At 37.9% G+C, this 18,016-nt stretch overlaps 1 protein-coding gene across 2 annotated transcripts in view; it reads right to left on the bottom strand.

The window, feature by feature from the left end:
* LOC139994803 (adenylate cyclase type 6) overlaps nt 1-18,016 on the bottom strand; it is a 102,676-nt gene that overhangs the window by 70,843 nt on the left and 13,817 nt on the right. For both annotated transcript variants that reach the window (XM_072017744.1, XM_072017746.1), the window contains exons 2-3: nt 14,878-15,038; nt 992-1,252 (exon numbers count right to left, since the gene is read on the bottom strand). In XM_072017744.1, coding sequence (XP_071873845.1) covers nt 992-1,252; nt 14,878-14,958 — 342 coding nt within the window. In that variant the 5' untranslated portion in view covers nt 14,959-15,038. The remainder of the gene's footprint in view (nt 1-991; nt 1,253-14,877; nt 15,039-18,016) is intronic.

Raw genomic sequence — 18,016 nt, 5'->3', positions numbered from 1 at the left:
TGTTTCTAATTATGAAACTTTGTGGAATCTGTGTGTTCAAATTCCTTAATCAAAGACCCAGTCCAAGGCTAACATCTATACAGGTTATACTTATAGCTGTACTTATTTCAATACGTTTTGCTATTAAAAATTCTCCACTCGTTCCTCTATCAGTCTATCTCAACAATACATAAAAAATAAAAAAAAATGTATATAATAGTTAGTATAATAATACATATAATAGCTAACAGTCAGATAGTGTTTCTAATTATGAAACTTTGTGGAATCTGTATATTCAAATTCCTTAATCAAAGACCCAGTCCAAGGCTAACATCTATACAGGTGATATAGATGTAGATTGGATTAGGTTTGAGATAGAAAATGGGGATTAAATGAAGTTGGGTATGTGAGTGTATATGTAAATGCACATGTATATGTACATGGATCAATGAGAATGCAGGGCAATAGGAAGATGAACTATGCTAAGTTATATCAAACTGTATGTATTTATATTGACCTGTTGAAAGAGTAACGTTGAATTTTTATCTGTAAAGTACTAGTCTTCTTCTTTTAGATAGAAATTCCTTTAGATTCCAACTCGCACTACGATTATCGGATGACACATTTCTAATCTTTTAGAATTCAACTATATTCTGAACAACGTGTTCTGACTGATCGATTGCAGTCGGGTCTGTTCTATTATTATCGACGTTAGGAACGAAAGAATTCATTTCAGATGGAAGCAGGATCTTCTGACTTAACATTTTCCATATGAAAGAATCTCTACCTTCCGTAACAAAGAAAAAAAAAAAAAAGAAAAAACAAGAGGAAACTTTATTTACTACCTTAGGTCTCACTTAAAACATGGCTAGAACGTACCAGTTAAGTTGTTCAGAAATACACGGAAAAAGAAGAAAAGGGAAAATAACAGCAACATGTGTCACTGAAGGACTTCTCATTGAACCTGTTAAGCTACCTTCTAAGGTATAATTCCAGTTATACAAGGACTCACCGTGATGATGGAGGGACGTGGCGCGCCAGTGAAGTGCTCGATCACCTCCCAGTTGGATTTCCTCAGCGGTGTATGAGGAGTTCGAGGGGTGTTGGGTGTATGCGGTTGAGAAGATGGTGTCGAGGACTTGGATCCCGGGGGATCGAGCAACAGCTCCACCTTCGGCTTGCCACCGTCGCTGTTGCTCACGTGCTGTCGTAAGCTGGCCCATCTTCGCGTGCTTCTCACGGACCCGGTTACAGACCTGGTAGCCACCTCGCCCTGTAAATCAAACCGTTCCACTGGATTACCGTTTGTGGATGAAGAACATGATGGGATTGGAGATGATGAACACGATGCTGTGGATGAAGAATGGTTGAAGCAATAGAGGCTAGAAGGGTCTAACACCTTTGGATCTTCTATAACTTAAGGCCACATAGAGAAGACCACGCGTAAATCGAATCATACTTGTGTTAAAAAGTTATGTTCACGTGGAAAAGCGGATTTGTTCTGGAATTAGAAAGGATGGTGAATTAGGACGTGATGCTGTTGATGAATGATAGAATGGTCTAAAGTCTTTGAATCTTCTATTTTGTTAATCTGCATAAGTATTTGTATTATTTTAGTAATTTAATAATTAGTAAATTTTAGTAATTTGCATAAGGAAGAGATGCATAGATTGAATCTCACTTATGTTGAAGAGTTATATTCATATGCAGAGGTGAGTTTCTAGTTGGTGGAATTACCCTGTTACGTCATCCAATTGATTCTGCCTAATTTATTTGTTAATCCATCGCTTTATAGTTAGAGTACGTGGTTGTTGAAGTAATTACTTCAAGATAAATTCCCTTTTCTTTTGTATATTTATGACTTGGAGATCGCTGTTACCAAGAGAATAGAATTTAGTAAGGAAAATTGAAGATAAGGAGAGGTCCATATTATTCTGAATATAAATTTTGTTTTAGATTACAAGGTCTAGAAAGAGAAGAGCTATAAGTAGATTTCTATTGCTGTTTCTTGTAGCCCTCAGCTACAGCTACAGCGTTAACTTTTTGGTAATGTGCTTTGCTATAAATATATGAACGTGCTTCCAATCAATCTTCTTCTATTGTATTGCAACACTGTAAGAGTGAGTGTATGTGACTGGATCAGCATATACTTATACTTATACCTATACTTATTTCAATATATTTTTCTATTACTAATTCATCCACTCGTTCTTCTATCACTCAAGCTCAATGATTGTGATGTATATTAGATGACCGTCTACAGTCTGTTATGCAGCCCGTCGAAAAATTAAATTTCATTTATTGAACATCTGAACAGTTGATGAATCAAATTTAAAAATACATTGGGAAACTCGTAGTTTCCTATTGGCTTGGCAACTAAGTGATTGCGGATTTTGTCATTAGGTGGAAATTACAAAATCCGCAATCACTTAGTTACCGACCCAATACAAATAGCAAAATATGTAACATTAACGAATAATGCAAATTTCGAGTGCAAACTGTTGAACACAGAAAAGAGGAAAGAAAATCGAAACATCGAAATTTCCGATTCTTCTCGGGCAGACACAATTTCTAAATAGTCCAATCGCCGATTGAACACATCGAGTCCCAAAAACTTGATACGAAAGCATCTGGATTTCTAGCAGCAGATCATAGCCGAGGAAAAAGAATCGCAGTCGAAGAGTATCGTTTAAAGAATTTAAATCTCCTCTTAAATCCGGGTAAGAGGAGAACTCAGTTTCCAAGCTTTCCAATCTCTGAGACGTGGTGGGTGGCTAGGACCAGGATTCGTGAGAGATACCAGTTTGTCTTTCAGGAGAGACGAAAGAGATAAAAAAAAAAGAAAAAAAGAAGGAGAAAATATGTGAAAGATAAGAAAGACGTGCGAGGGGTAGCAAAGACAGAGGAGGCGGAGTAATAAAATTCTTAAATGTATTACATTTGTTTCAAGCCCCTGTGGAGAAGAGGAATAACACTTCCCTGTTGTTGCTTGTTTCTTCGACGCTCCAGTTTGTTTTCACTTCGCCAGGGGAATGTTCAAGGCGAACTTTCATAAGCTGCGTGCTGTTGCTCTTCGAACACCATATCGCGTGAAGAGAGAAAATTGTTTCATGGGAAACCGTGCCAACTCTTCTAGTTAAATGGAGTTATCGTGTGAGCCTTGTCGAAACGTGACTGCAAGTTGTCAGGCTAATGGACAGGTGGTCGTGAACTTTCACGAGACAAGACAATTTACACGTGTTTGGTTCGTCTTGGTTTTCGGAAGTTCGCCTAACATCACCTTCTCTTGACATGGGTCTTTATGGATGTTAACTCCTCCTTACGATCAGTTAATCGACTCTGTTAACATGTGGCGTATCCAGAAATGAAGTTTCCATTAGCTACGGAGAAAAGGCGGAAATTTATTTCCCGAATCTCTCGTCTTTGTCCTGTTCTCCAACCTAAAGCTGAGTTTGCATTAGTCCAATCGCTGAACCATGCGATTACGTTACAGTAGTCCTGGGTCGTTCAGTGTCTGTCACGCGATTTTTGAAGTAGCCCTTGCTCGGGTTTGTAGCGCGAGCAGGTGCTCTTTCGCTTCGTTCTATTTTCCTCTGTCGCTTTAATTTGTTTTCGACCATTTTTAGCGCGTCGTCCAAGCTCGCTTTGCTGCGTTCAATCGATGGAATCTCTCAGCTGCTTAACATTTTTGCTCGTAATCGATTTTGCTACAAATCCTTTTGTATTACGAAAAGCTATTAGAACTTGTTTGTATCGCGTTGTATTTGTTTATGGAAACCTGAGAGGTCAGAAATTGGACTGGACTTTGCGTCGTTGGAATTTTTTGACCATCCAGTAAATAGTAAATCTAGAGACACGTGAATAATTTTGTCTCCGCGTTAGCGGTAACAGTAGAAGTATCTTACTGTGTGGTAGACAAAGTAGGATGGCAGAGGCAGCTGAAAGCTTTCCAATGTATCAGTTGAAATCAATGCACGCTGGAAGGCGAAGGACGAACGACGTCCGAGTCGTATTAAATTTCTATTACCTAATCAGCCATGGAAGCCCCATCTATTCACTTCTGCTCCTTTCAACGTGTCTTATCCCAGACTTTATCGATCCTGCTGCTAACGATTCTCTTTCGTCGAAATCTTTCTACAAAATGCTCGATTCAAAGGAAGAACATTTTTTTCTAATCGAATAGCAAAAATCTTGTACGATGTATCCTTCGAAGGCGAATTTCGAAAATTTGTAAAAGGCCGTTTGAGATATCGAAGGTCGTTTCCAGGCTGACGATTAATAATTTGAAATGTATTTAACCAGCTACATGCACGTAGCCAGAATTTTGTTGAAACAAGCACAACCATAAACACGTTGGTGATTGATTGGGAATCTATAATTTCGATGGAATAATTATGTGACCGATTTATCCGCTTTATTTAAGTAAGCATGAAGTAAATTGCAAAGCTTTGTAATTCGAAACAAAATTAATTATAAACACGTGACCTAATTCGAAATAAATCTGGATCAACTGAACATGGACTAGGCGATGTTGTTATCGGTCTCTGTATTAAATTGCCAATAATAACAATAAATATTTACATCGTCAACGAAACAGCCACTTGTCGTCATCGGCGAATATAATTTGGTCATTTAAAAATGGAGCTCCTCCTTTGGATTGAGATCATATTACAATTACAATCGATCAGAGTCATTACTAGGATCATTTTGGCATTTTGGTATTTTGTAATTTCTAAGCAAAGTATTTCTACATTCAGTTCAATTTATTTATGTCCAGAGTCATTATTTTCCCTCTAAGTTTGAATAAGTTAGTTTTAAGTGGTTGTTTAGATCTTCACGTAGGATGCAGCGTTAAAAAATTAATACAGCGGAATTTACATACCTCGTGGTCTTCCCACATGAATATATGATCATCCTGGTCTAATATGATTTTAATTATGTATCTGTAAATCTGAGGATCTTTAAATGAATGAATTATTAATCTTCAACTGGGGTCGTTGGTGTAGGGTAAGAGTAGGTTGCTTCCGTAGATTACTCAATTTTTCATTTTCTAGCCTGTATTATAGCATTAACGATATAAACAATTATATTTATGTAAAATGCTAGCAGCTACAAGATTACGTGATTCAATTCCACTTGCTACACGCACCTGTCTATATTAATAACATGAATTAAAAATTAAGTCTTCCTTCCATGGTTATTAAAGAGAGTTATCCATTATTATAACCTATAATTTTCTGATATCGATTGCTTTTCCTCGTAGCAATTCACAATCCTTAGATCAGATGCTACACGTCTATCTAGAAGACTGAAAACCAAAGAAACTTCTAATTTCTTTAAATGAAGAAAGAAAAGTACTTCGGAAGATGATTGATTTTTAGGTTATGTTTGGTTAAATGTATTTTTCCTCGTAGCAATTCACTATCCTTCAGACAGATACTACACGCTTACCTAGAAAACTGAAAACCAAAGAAACTCCTAGTTTGTTTAAAAACAGAAGGAGGGAAAACTTCGGAAGATGATTGATTTTTAGGTTATGTTTGGTTAAATGTGTTTTTCCTCGTAGCAATTCACTATCCTTCAGACAGATACTACACGTCTATCTAGAAAACTGAAAACCAAAGAAACTTCTAGTTTGCTTAAAAACAGAAGGAGGAAAAACTTCGGAATATGATTGATTTTTAGGTTATGTTTGGCTAAATATTCATCTTGAAATCGTCAAACGTTATATCGGAAATGAAATGGGTGAGCAAACCAACGGGTGGCTTGAAGCAACATGGAGGGGTCGTTTGTTGAATTAACATCGTCGAGTCTCGTTTTATCATCCAGGAAAACTTCTCGACGCAATTAAGATCTCCCTCAGGGTGAATAGTTCTTCAGGGGGAATTTATCGACTTGTTAAAGGAAATGAGGATTTTTAAACTCCACTCTCCCGCGAGTTAGTCACTTTCATCAAATTACTCTGTTTTATTGACTGATTAAGGTTTCCAAAAGTGTGACACGGTCTATGCTCGTTTAAATATGTGCTAAATTTTACCATTTTTCTAAACATTCAGGACAATCCACCTAATTGCATCACCTGGAATATTTCGCTTGCTTCTGATAATATTAAACAACGCTTTGGATAGAAGTTAAATTTGACATAGTTTGACGTTATTAACTCTCGTTGTAGATGGACGCGTAGAGGACGCGTGAAGGTCACCGATGTTTCTTTCTAACGAAATTATGTGTCTTTTAATACAGTAGTCGATCCATCTCGGTTTTCTTTATGAAAAACGTATTGATTTCTTATATGTCGAAGAACTATTGGTTTGACAGATATTTTAACTTCAATTCGTGAAATTTAACGTACGAAAGACAAGGAGAGATGCGAACCGATATTTTCATGTTTGCTTTATCTTTGTCTTTTACACGTTAAATTTCACAAATTGAAGGAAAAATATCTGCAAAGCTAATAATTTTTCGACATAAATAGATGAATACTTTTTTTTCTAATGTACAACTGGGTCGACTAATATATTAAACGACATATGGTTCTATTTAAAAAGACAACAGTGACCTTCGTATACCTCCCTACGCATCCACCTACGAAAAATGTAGTCGCGTCAAATTATAGCGTCCCCAAAGTTATTTAACTTGTGCCTGGAACATTTCTAAATATTATAAAAAAAACAAAGTGAGATATTCCAGGTGATAAAGGTAAATGGACCACCCTGTATATGTATACTGCATATATAGTATAGTATGAATTTCAATACATAAATTTAATATTTAATTTAATATTATATAATATACAGAAATTTTATCCGGATATCGGGAAATTTCTTTTATATTAGCATGATTTTAATAGTTAATTTTGGAGAATATTTGCGATAAACTTCGATACCTGTCGGTTGATTTAATATTTCATATTAGAAATTTAATTTGTTATTTGATATTTGATATTAGAAATTTGATATGCAACATTTAAAATAGGCTTATTTAAATATTTATCCAGCTTTGATATTCTACAATTTGCTTAAAAATTTTAAAATAAAAATTCAAAAGGGAGAAAAGAAATTACGATTTCAACCTCCAGGGGGCCTACCGTAATTGGTAGGTACGGGCTTTGCAACCCCGGGGCCCCGAGCAAAATTAAAATTCTGAAATCTAATTTAGAAGATAAAATGTAGAAGAAACAGACAATTAGCACATTCATAGCACTAACAACCGTAGAATTAACATCAGACTGATAAATATCCATTTTGATAGAAAATGTAATTTTTTCTCCATTATTCTTTTCTCTTTTGTACTTTTATTTCATATCAGATTCTTCCTATTGTTCGTCAAAGAATAGATCTTACAATTTCCCTAAAAATGAATAAATGAGAAGACGAATGTTTGTTTTCACTATAACGGGTATAGATTGTTTTAACACATACGCTTGTTTGTGCTTAAATATTCTTTGTTATCGAAACTCCAAACTAAAAATTCAACAGTAGCAGGAAAACTTATTTTTTCCCATTAGAATACATATTCATATCCTGCACACTATACTAAAATATACATATTTTTATTAAAATATTCACCAACACTTTTCTTTAAAATCCTAAAAAAGGAAAAGAATGCACAAAATATCATTGAATTCGACATTTCAAAATCCCGCAATAGAATGTACCATAAACTGTTTAATACACACCAAAATTATTACCGTTTCTCGATGTTACAGAAATTTATATCCAAATCCAAATTTTTATTTTTCCCTCGTGAAACAGATTTCAGTATAACGAAATACAAATTTCTCCTTTTTCCCTGTATGTAAAAATTCAAATTTCTACCATTTTTTTTTTTTTTTTTTTTTTTTTTTTTTTTTTTTTTTTTTTTTTTTTTTTTTTTGAAAATCTTTTCAATATTCCAAAATGGAAATCTCCCGATTATTCGTACGAAAACTCAGATTTCTACAACTTTCCCGCGAAACTCCTCTCGACGTGACAAAATACCAAAAATTCCACGATTTTTCCTACGAAAATTCAGGTTTCTAGCATTTTTAGAAAATTCCAATTTCTACCATTCGCTTGTGAAGCATATTTCAAAGTATGAAAATAGGAATTTCTGGATTTTGTTGGCGAAGCAAAAGGAATTGCATGGAGCAGTTCGCAACAGGGACTCGTTAATCTTGCCTGGACTGGTCGATAAACTTCCATAAAGCTTGTTATTTCCGTTCGGCTGCTCGAATTAAGCCGCCACTTCGTCAGCCATTCTCCTAGTCGCTACATCGAGGAATTTTGTTAATTCGATTGGCCTCACCGTTCTTTTGTTACCATCCGCCGTTTCGACTATCTCGTCACTGGCCATTAAACTATCTTTATCTGTCGTTCTTGCGCAATAAAACTCCCCTATCACTCATCGATTGAAAACGAAACGGACAGGCGAAAATTTCGTGACTTTTCCCCTTATTTTTTCGAGATTGACAGTGATATTCGCTCGGCAGGATATGAAAGCACAGGGATGTTCGAAAAACGTATTATTTTTTCCCGTCACCCGATACGTTTTGTTTTGGATCTGACGAGATTCAACGAGGATTAGCTCTGTTTGAACACATTGCACTTTTCATACGAAAGTGACACGAAGTAGGGAAACTTGTTTTGGAACATTTTTCGTTCGAGATCTGGTTTTTTTTTTTTCTCTCCAGAAAATTCAATTTACATACGTTTGATCAGGAATTAGTCAGATCCATGAATTTTTATATTCGACTTTTCAAATACAACGCTTCGAACAAAATGAATTCTGTTCTATATTTTTTATTTATTTTAACTTGGAACAGAGACCATTTCGCTTTATATTTGTTCTTTGTCTATCGTGCGATGTTCTTTTCGCAGATTAAGAAGGATAATTTCTCTTTTGATTCAGAGACAAACATCGTCCAACAGTTGAAAATCAAACATGGCGGTAATCGTAGCAACTGAGCCCGGCCGTATCTTTGTTCCAGAAGAGGTTAGAAAATTTTCTCGAGAAGTTTGCACTCTGTAATTAGCTGCCTTATACCTTTGCTACATTGTACAATACAATGGAGTCTTAGTTGTCCGAGTCCCGTTTAACCAAAGTTTCGCATTATTCGATGTATTTTAAACTTTGTCGTAACTTCTCTCGAAAGTTTAATATGAAGAGTACGAAAAATAATCAGGTATTGTTAAGACGGTTAATCAAGCTTTCCATCGATTAAATACTTAAACAAACTTAAATACATGTACGTTATTACATTATCAAAATGTTTTTGTACCATTTTAACGCGCGACTCATTAACAGTCACCGAATCTTTCGTATTATTTTTTCCATTTTCCGATTATAGTTTTCGATTATCCGAGATAGGTTAGGTTCACATCAGATCGAATTATCGAAACTCTACCGTACTGTAACTATAAACTCTCGAAGCTTCAGCTTCTTTCTTTGCAACACCCTGTATATTTCTTACGTTCTCAAAGTCCATTACATTTATTGGTTAGGTTGCTATCATACGTGAAGCAGAGTGGCAGGTCTATTTTCGATTTTTATTGTTCAGATTGCACGCTACTGAAAATTGAACCAACAGCCAGTGATAAGAGAATCTACACATATGCAGTCTTCTAATAGTCTGTTATCGTTTCACGGTGAAGTCCCGATGAAATTTACCGCGCTCGAAACATTCGTCGAATTCGTCGGCCACGCGTGCAATCGTGCACGCGTGGAAACCTCGATAACGTATCAGTCGGCAGGAATTTCCAGACAATTCATGGAAAGCTGAACACGCGACTGCCGCGTGACAAAAAGTTTCCTATCGCATTTCCCCTGTCTTCGGCCTTCTACTTCCCTAGATATTCGCCGATGCTTCTCTAGGGACATTTTATCATCTCCCTTATTCCCCCATTTCTGACATACAGATTGCGAATGTTTCATACGAAAGGTTCGTCACGTCGACTAAGATGATTTTTAAGAATCAGACAGTCGATCTGCATCAACTGTCACGTTCATTCTTCGCAACAACGTGGATCGATTGCCATGTTCCGCGCAACTTCAACAAACGTGCGAATATTTATGAACAGCGGTGTACATTATATATAATTGGTATTTCGCTTGAGAAGCGATTTAATGCGAGTTTTCGAAAACACGTGCAATCATTAACCGTGAAATTCGTTGAATGGAAATTCCATGTTACGTAGGACCCTCGAATCGGTTGAATTTTCGTTGTATCCGTTATTAACGCGTTGTAACGTCAGATACGACCACCATGATCGCGTGTCAATTATAAATTTCGTTCTCGTTAAAATAATACCCTATGATAACAGGTTTGGTCGGCGATTATCTGGTGTCGCGATAAATCGCGATGATCGAACGAATCCCCGATGAATAATTAACGAGCATCGGGCCGAAATATTAATAAAGCAGAGGGGGGGGGGGATTTTCAAACTGAAAGGAGACGGTTGCCATCCCTCCAGGCGTGAAACAACTTAGCGAATTCGATTAATTATACGCGATGAATTATTCATCGGCGGCGGTTGAACACGTTCGAATTTTCTCATAGTCTCGAATCGATCTCGAATTTCAAATTTTATTTCTACCAGTCGTGAATAACGTTGGCGATGTAATTACGCAAAGTGCTATAAATTCAAACAAAAGTATAGTTGCATTTATTTCGTTGTACAGGCAATAAATATTAATAACTACATGGCGATGAATTATCGTTTAAATGCCATGTTAAAGTAACGCAAGATCGTACGTACACTGGTACGTAAGTGGTAGATTAAAAACAACATAGTACTACGTGAAGGGTCTTAGATTTAAAAAGTCTTCGTACTATACGAAACATGTTGCATTTTAAGAAGGTTTTCATACTACGTAAGATACCCGAAATTTAATGAAAAATGTTGTAATGTGTAAAACGATGTATATCAAGACAATCTCGCTAATATTATGCTGCGCGAAATGCTTGAAATTTGAAAGATCCTGGTACTATACTACGTTTAATTTAAGATTAAATTAAATCTTATTATGCGATCTGTATTATGCGAAATGCCTTAATTTTTAACAAACCTTGGTGTCATATTACGCGAAACGTATTAAATTTACGAAACCTAATATTACGTGGAGTATTAAAAAAAAGAAAAGAAAAAAAAAATGAGAGAAGGGAAAGAATATACAGCCCGAACTAAAACAAAACGTACTGCCTCGTATTCGCCAAAAATAGTAAAATAAACGCATTCTAAAAACCTTCCTCTATCCAGCGAGAGCTCGTGTTTGCATAAATCGGTGAAAAATTGCTCGACGTTTCGTAACCTGGTTAAATAACCGCGGGCGAAATAATAAAGTTTAATGGTTAAACAATATCGTGGCGAAACGAAAGCTCGAGTTTGTGGTGGCGGTAGATACTGCGGTGGAGCTGCCGTGATAATCGCTCGTTGAAATAGTCAGCGCGTTTGGCAAACGCCGACATTCTTCGACGCTTTTTCTCGCCACTGTAAAATATTTTCAGCCGAATATTTTCATGCAGATGAATCATTCGAATCACTGTGGCGGACGGAGTCACTCGAATCTTTCGCGGCACTTCTCGTTCGATAGGCAAAACAATTAATTTATCACTTGCCGCCCGAGCAATTTTTCCACTGCTTCGCATCTGGCGGCGACAGTCGTGCCACTTTTTCATCTTTTAACGCGAAAAGGTAGTCAGGGCAGACCGATTGTAGCCACTTTTACGATTAATCGGCGAATGAACAAACGCCATTAAGCAAATTGTTTCTGTGTCATCTTTTTCTTTTCTTTTTTCTTTTTTTTTTTTTTTTTTTGTCATTGCTTCCCTTCTTTGTGAAGTCGGTGGAATTTTTCAATCACGCGAGAACTACCGCGCTATTTATGCCGCGGGTTATCTTCGGTCGAAGTCTCATTTAGCGGGAATCGTTTCCGTCGCATTGGTTCGCAAATTTTCGTGACCAACTTCGTCAATTTCCAAGTCCCAAGTGAGGCACTCTTTTACAAGATAAGCTTTTACGATCCATTAAATCAGAGGTATATACATAATCTCGTTCATAAGGATTGGACGGATTTCTTGGTTTTACATGAGATATCATAATTGACTCACTGTACACGTATTAGGTTTTCATCGATTCTTCACTAGCTGAGGATTCCTCAAAGAACAGAGCACTCTATCGATGGAGATTTATATTAAATTATCACGTCTCTAGCTGCATACGATCTGCAAGCTTCACAAAGCCAAGAAACGTAGCGCCACCCTTTCTAACCTAACCTAACTTAACCTATGGTAGCCTAAGGTGACCTAACCTTAATGCTAACCCTAATCAAATAACCTAATACTTCATCAGTGAAAAGAATCACTACAAAAGCGCTGTAGATTAAGAAATGGAAATTCAGTGGCACTCGCGGAATCTTTCATTTCCCTAAATATAAAAAAAAAAACATGCTACTAATTTTTTATGGATCTTTCATTATCTGATGAAAGGACAGAGCACTATATCGATAAACGTAGTGATACAGTAGTGTCTACCTAAATGTTCGCTTTTTTGTTCCCCGTAATTGACAGTTCGTCGCCGCCATTACCGGAGGGAGTTCCCCTAATGTTCCCTTCGACGGAACACGAAGTTCGACGATTGAGTAGTGTAACCTGATCCGAATTCAATTGTCCATGAAGAAAGTATTAGCTATCGATGATACTTTCCTATTTTTGATTTTTATTCGGTTCAAGCTTTATCCAGGTATTCGTGAGATTTTTCTGATTAAAACGAGACCAAACGCGATGTAGTTTAAATCGCGTTTACACGTATACTTGATACATGATAAAGTCAGTAAGATAGTGTCACTAGATAAGCAAATATGTCGCAAGTTGTAACGCGTTTGGTCTTGTTTTAATCAGAAATACCTCGCGATTTTACATTGGCGAAAGTTTTGTTCAACAACAATTGAAAATAAAATAGTTCCGTTGTTGCATCAACATCTTTTAGCCAATATGTTTCACTTCATCGAGCCGACTCTCGGACCTGTCTCTCCTTCACTCGCGCTATCTTTCTCTAGATTCGGCAAAATGACGGATCGTATCGATTTCGTATAATCGAGTCCCCTACACGATGATTCATCGCCGAGGAGTCTCGATTTCGGTCAACCGTAGTACAGACAACGAGATCGAAACTGATATACCGTGTCCCTTACTGGACACGATATCCAAACTTCTCAAACGCAGGAAGCGTGGTGCTTGTGCTCGCCAGCCATAATCGACGCGAGAATCGCCAACATGGCGACTCCGATGGGTGTAAACGAACCGTTACCTGCTTTAAAAATAAACCGGCGTCAGTTTGCAAGAACAAATTTAGCGATAAACAACGAACAGCCATACCGTAGCCAGGTTATCGCCGTCGTAATAGAGTAACCCTGTTTTCCGTCCTTCTAAACAGCGCAACACGCTTCGTTGGCTCATCCATTATTCACTAGTTTATTCGCTCGCCTTGTGAAACGCACTGTCGCGCGTTATTACATCGCGTTCGCGAGCCACGAGTGCCGTTAAGGAGAAACGAAAATTGAACCTGGCTCTTATTGTCGACAGGGACCAGTGGAATTAATCAATCGATCTAAGCCTATTATCTCTGTCCTCGATTAATCTTAACCTCGCGTCCGACGTTTCGCAAAATCATCGTTCTTCGTTACAAGAGTAGACTCTGGATCAGGAAAAATAACTAGTCTAGGGATTTTCCAACGTCTTCGCGAATTACCATATTGCAAAGGCACTGACGCGTCGTTTTTCTTCTCCCCTTAATCCGTTTCGTACATCGTGTTGGAATTGTTTTTAAATTTATGACGAAGTCTCATTTTTTTACGTATAATTTCATTTCTCTTAACCTATATACTATCACGTATTCGTTTCTGGCTTGCAATTAGTTCTGTACGTACTACACATGCTAATATTACAAATTAAACATACGTATATTTATTTCTTTTAATCTATATACTTAACCTATCTTATCCTGTACATAACCTATACAGATACGTTATCCTATAATTAACGTATATGCTATCACATATCTATCTTTGGCTCACAAGTAGTTCGCTATCTATATTCTTACGCTTCTTTTTTTCAAAATTCTTAATCAGCTTATCGCCACTTCACTTATCCTACTTTCTACGATATCTTCCTTTCTTGGTACCCTACAATGTAGCCTACGACAGTCTCCATCTTGTTTATATACATATTATATAGGGACTTTTGTTAATGTCTCAACCAGTTATGAAACTAGTGTTATTCGTATTTTCTACTCTCCTCGTTTAATTTCAAATTTCAGCTCGGTTTCTAAGGAAACTTGTTCGAGCTTCGCATAAGACTCATAAAATCTACTTCGAGATTTATGATTTATGTTACGTATAAAGTTCGGTCCCCCTGAGATTTAGTTTAGGGAATTATCGTGACTAGTATCTACATCGTTAGAATTGCCCAGGAATTCATAGTAATGTAGTATTACACGTTGCGAAACATGGTGGAAGATACCTAATATTACACGGTAACCGTCCGAGATGGGATGTTTCCTTGGAAAAAGGTAAACAAGAAGTTTAAAGGTAAAGTGGGTGGGAACAGTAAAGTCGTTTCTCAATCAAAGAGCAAATGTAACTTTCCGCCGCTTGAATGTTCCGTGTGGCCGGACGAGGAATCGTTCTCAGCCAACTTTCTTAATATGAACCTTCGATTCTGAGAAACTTTTCCACCACATTAAGCGTTTCTGCAAATCTTTCTGCGTTGAGAACACTCGGAGATCTCTTTCCTCGCTCGGAAAACCGAAATAAAATAAAAAAAAGAAAAAGAAAAAAAGGTAGAAGAGACAGGAAAGAAATCTTAAAAGGAACCGGGACGAAGACTTTGAAAAGTAAACGCGGATGTTATTTATGATTTACCTGGTGACTTCTTCGACTAGCGCGAAGGCTGAGGCGATGGCTCCACTCGTGCCTCGGGAACTCGACACTGTATTTCTCCATATCGTCCCTTTCTCTGCCTGTGTCGGTCGAAAAACTCTTCCGACCAATTCAACACCGTCCTCCGCTACTCCATCTTGCTCCTGTCAACCAGAAAAATATTTTCATCTCTCGCACGTTGCATTCCAACTCAAACATTTCTTTATCTTTTTCTCTCTTTTTTTTTTTTGTCTTTCGCTAGGTTCTCTCGAGAAAATGATGATTTCGCGGTAAATATTATGCTTGAGAGCTTTCTCCTGTTTCTCCCCTAGGTAAATGTGCAATGTCACTAGACGTGATAGATCTAATTATTTTGCGAGTTCATTAATAGTTTTTGTTAGTTTGAACGATGTAATAGTGAAATAAATTAATAACAAATTATGCCAATTAAACTCCTTCCTGCTTTTCTTCGCATGAAAGTGTGAAATGTTACTAGATGCATTACTTATGACCATTTCGTGTGTTTACTAATGGCTTTTGGCAGTTTTCATAATGTGATAATAATATTTTATATATTATTAGAAATCTTAGATCGCTCATGTATTAATCATAGCAGTCGACTTGCTCAGAGCCGATTAATCTCCCATTCTTCTGAATTGTTCTACTTCGTCGAAACGCTGTCCTTTCACGGTGCTACGTTTGACGTAGGAAACTGGATGAAGTGAAACGAAGAGCTAAATCCGCACCATAGCGTGGGTGGTTAATCAGTGTACCGATTTTCTAGCAACAAATTGCAAGGCAATCAACGATTATAGTCTACCGGAGCATCGCCATGCAGAAGAGACCGTTCTCGCTCTTGTCCCGCCTGACTCTACGAATTCCTTTCAAAAGCCATCGAGTACTTCTGTATCAAATGATCCAGTTACAGTCCTGTCGAGTGGAGCGAATTTGTAGTGAATCAGTGACCTTGAATAAAAATATACGACCAACATCGTGCCCATTTCTGATTTTGTGACCGTCACTTTCATCGCTCTGACATCTCCTGGATCTCACCACTCAGCTATTTGACGCTTGGTGGATGGGTTGCCTGAGACCCAGCTTACTGCTCGGATTTCGCTTCTGCTGACTTCTTTCTAAGCCAAAGATGACACTGAAAGAGCAGCGTTCTGACGATGCAGAAACGATTCAGAAGAACGTGACGGCTGTTTTAAATACAATCTCAGAAGAACTTCTGCAACTCTAGTCATCCGTTGTCGTACCGTGCCTAGATGGCTGTAGTGGTTTCACCAGATGTTCCACCAGGTGGTTACACCAATCCACCTAAAACTGCGTAAGTCCGTCTGTTCGTCATTCTTCCCATAGTTCTCGCGTATAAAATATCTCATGATCCGCAGCATTATACCTCAGTCGCTGATCACCTTGCAGTCCGTACGACTTAAGACAATAAGAAAGAAACTAACGAAGAGAAAAGACAATTTCGAAAGAGGATCACGCGCACTTTCAGCGCTACAGTTACATACACAATTTGTATATACAGAAAGGTAGAAGATTCGTGTAGGAAGAGCAGATAATAAAATTTCATTTACTTTGAAAGCTGTGTTCCTAATGACATTAGTCCCGGAACTTTTTCAATCTACTGTGTTTTCAATGTTCACTGCGTACGTGCTATAAAACTTCTGAACCGGTCAAAAGCAGGCTAACAGGTTTTTCAAAGAATCGAGAGATCCATCGGTGCTGTTTCCACGTATCGAATGCCCAATCGGACTGGCAGTACTTTGCGTCCAAACAATAGCGCGCGTAAACATCCTATTGGATTTTCATCGTTAACGTGAAACTTGGAAAGGAGGGAAGAAAAAGAGGATTTTTCGTTGAATTTCCATGAAAATCCTGAAATCTTCCAGGCAACGAGATTGAGAATGATTTCGCAGGATGGGTCGACTGTGACCCTTCGCTTTCGGAAATTCGCAATGTTCGCCGGAAATGGGTCGGCCGGTTTTTCCCGCCAATTCTCACTATCCCCCCCCCCCCCCCCTCCCGAGCAGAAACAAATTTGCCAGAGCAATTTCACGCGCGATTGCCTCCCGCCAGCGGCAGCTACTTCTGCAAGCGAATGAAAATGGCCAACGTGTGTTTCACTCTGTGAACTGTTTCAGGCGTTAAAAGGGAACAATGAAAACACAAAGGAAAACGTAAAAGGCTGCAGGGCTGGTAGACCAGTTTTTCAGTTTCTCATTGTTCGTCAATCCTGTACGCGAACCGTTGTTAGAAAGGTTATTATATCGACCATAAATGTTCGACAATCTGATCAAGCGATCGAATGGTTGACTCAATGTGATTGCACGTTAAGGCGCGTTCACACTGACAGACATTGCACCTAAAGATACGTGTGGACTGTCTACAGGCGATGTCGTTTCGTCGAGACAAAAAGTAATTGCGCTAAATCTGGCGAACAGACCGAGAGGTGGAACATTTTGATCTGTTTTAGAGAAAAGCATTTGCAGTGATGGGCCAACGTATTATCGTGCGACGGAATCAGATTTTTCGACGCGTGAACAAAATCCATTCTGACGTTGATCGTTACAACTTTCCTTCCAGTGGCATAACTGCCATAAAAATTTGACACCGACATAACGAAGGATGTCGTACTGATATCGCCATTGGTTTTTTCCTGTCGGTATTTTAATAATTCATTTCTTGATTGTCGCATTCAGTTACAGAAATCGGCATCGTAATTATTTTCTGACCGTTCACCTTCAATGGATCATTTATTTTGTATTTTGCATTTATTAAATCGTTTGGTCTCACGCCATTTGGGTGGTCACGACAGATGGCGGAGCGAAATCACGTGACACCGACCGGCAGTGTTAAAAAGTTAGGTTATTTTCGGAACCCACTGTGTGCGTGTGTTGTATTGTCGATGCTTAACAGCATCCCAGAACCCAATGACTTGTTTCTACGATAAATTTTCCCGCTGTAGAGCACTCGCCGATGTACAGCTATTAACAACTGGCCAACCTGATAGCTGCGAACATAACCTAACATTTTCAAAGAATTTTCCAACTAATTCTAACGAAGTTTCTGATGAATAGGTTAGAATTGCATGAAATTTCTATGGTTGGTCTTTTCCCTCTCTCTTTCCACT

The sequence above is a fragment of the Bombus fervidus genome, chromosome 15, assembly GCF_041682495.2.
Source record: "Bombus fervidus isolate BK054 chromosome 15, iyBomFerv1, whole genome shotgun sequence".
Classification (NCBI taxonomy): Eukaryota; Metazoa; Arthropoda; class Insecta; order Hymenoptera; family Apidae; genus Bombus; species Bombus fervidus.
Note: the sequence above shows the minus strand (reverse complement) of the source record. Positions and strands in the feature narration are given on the sequence as shown.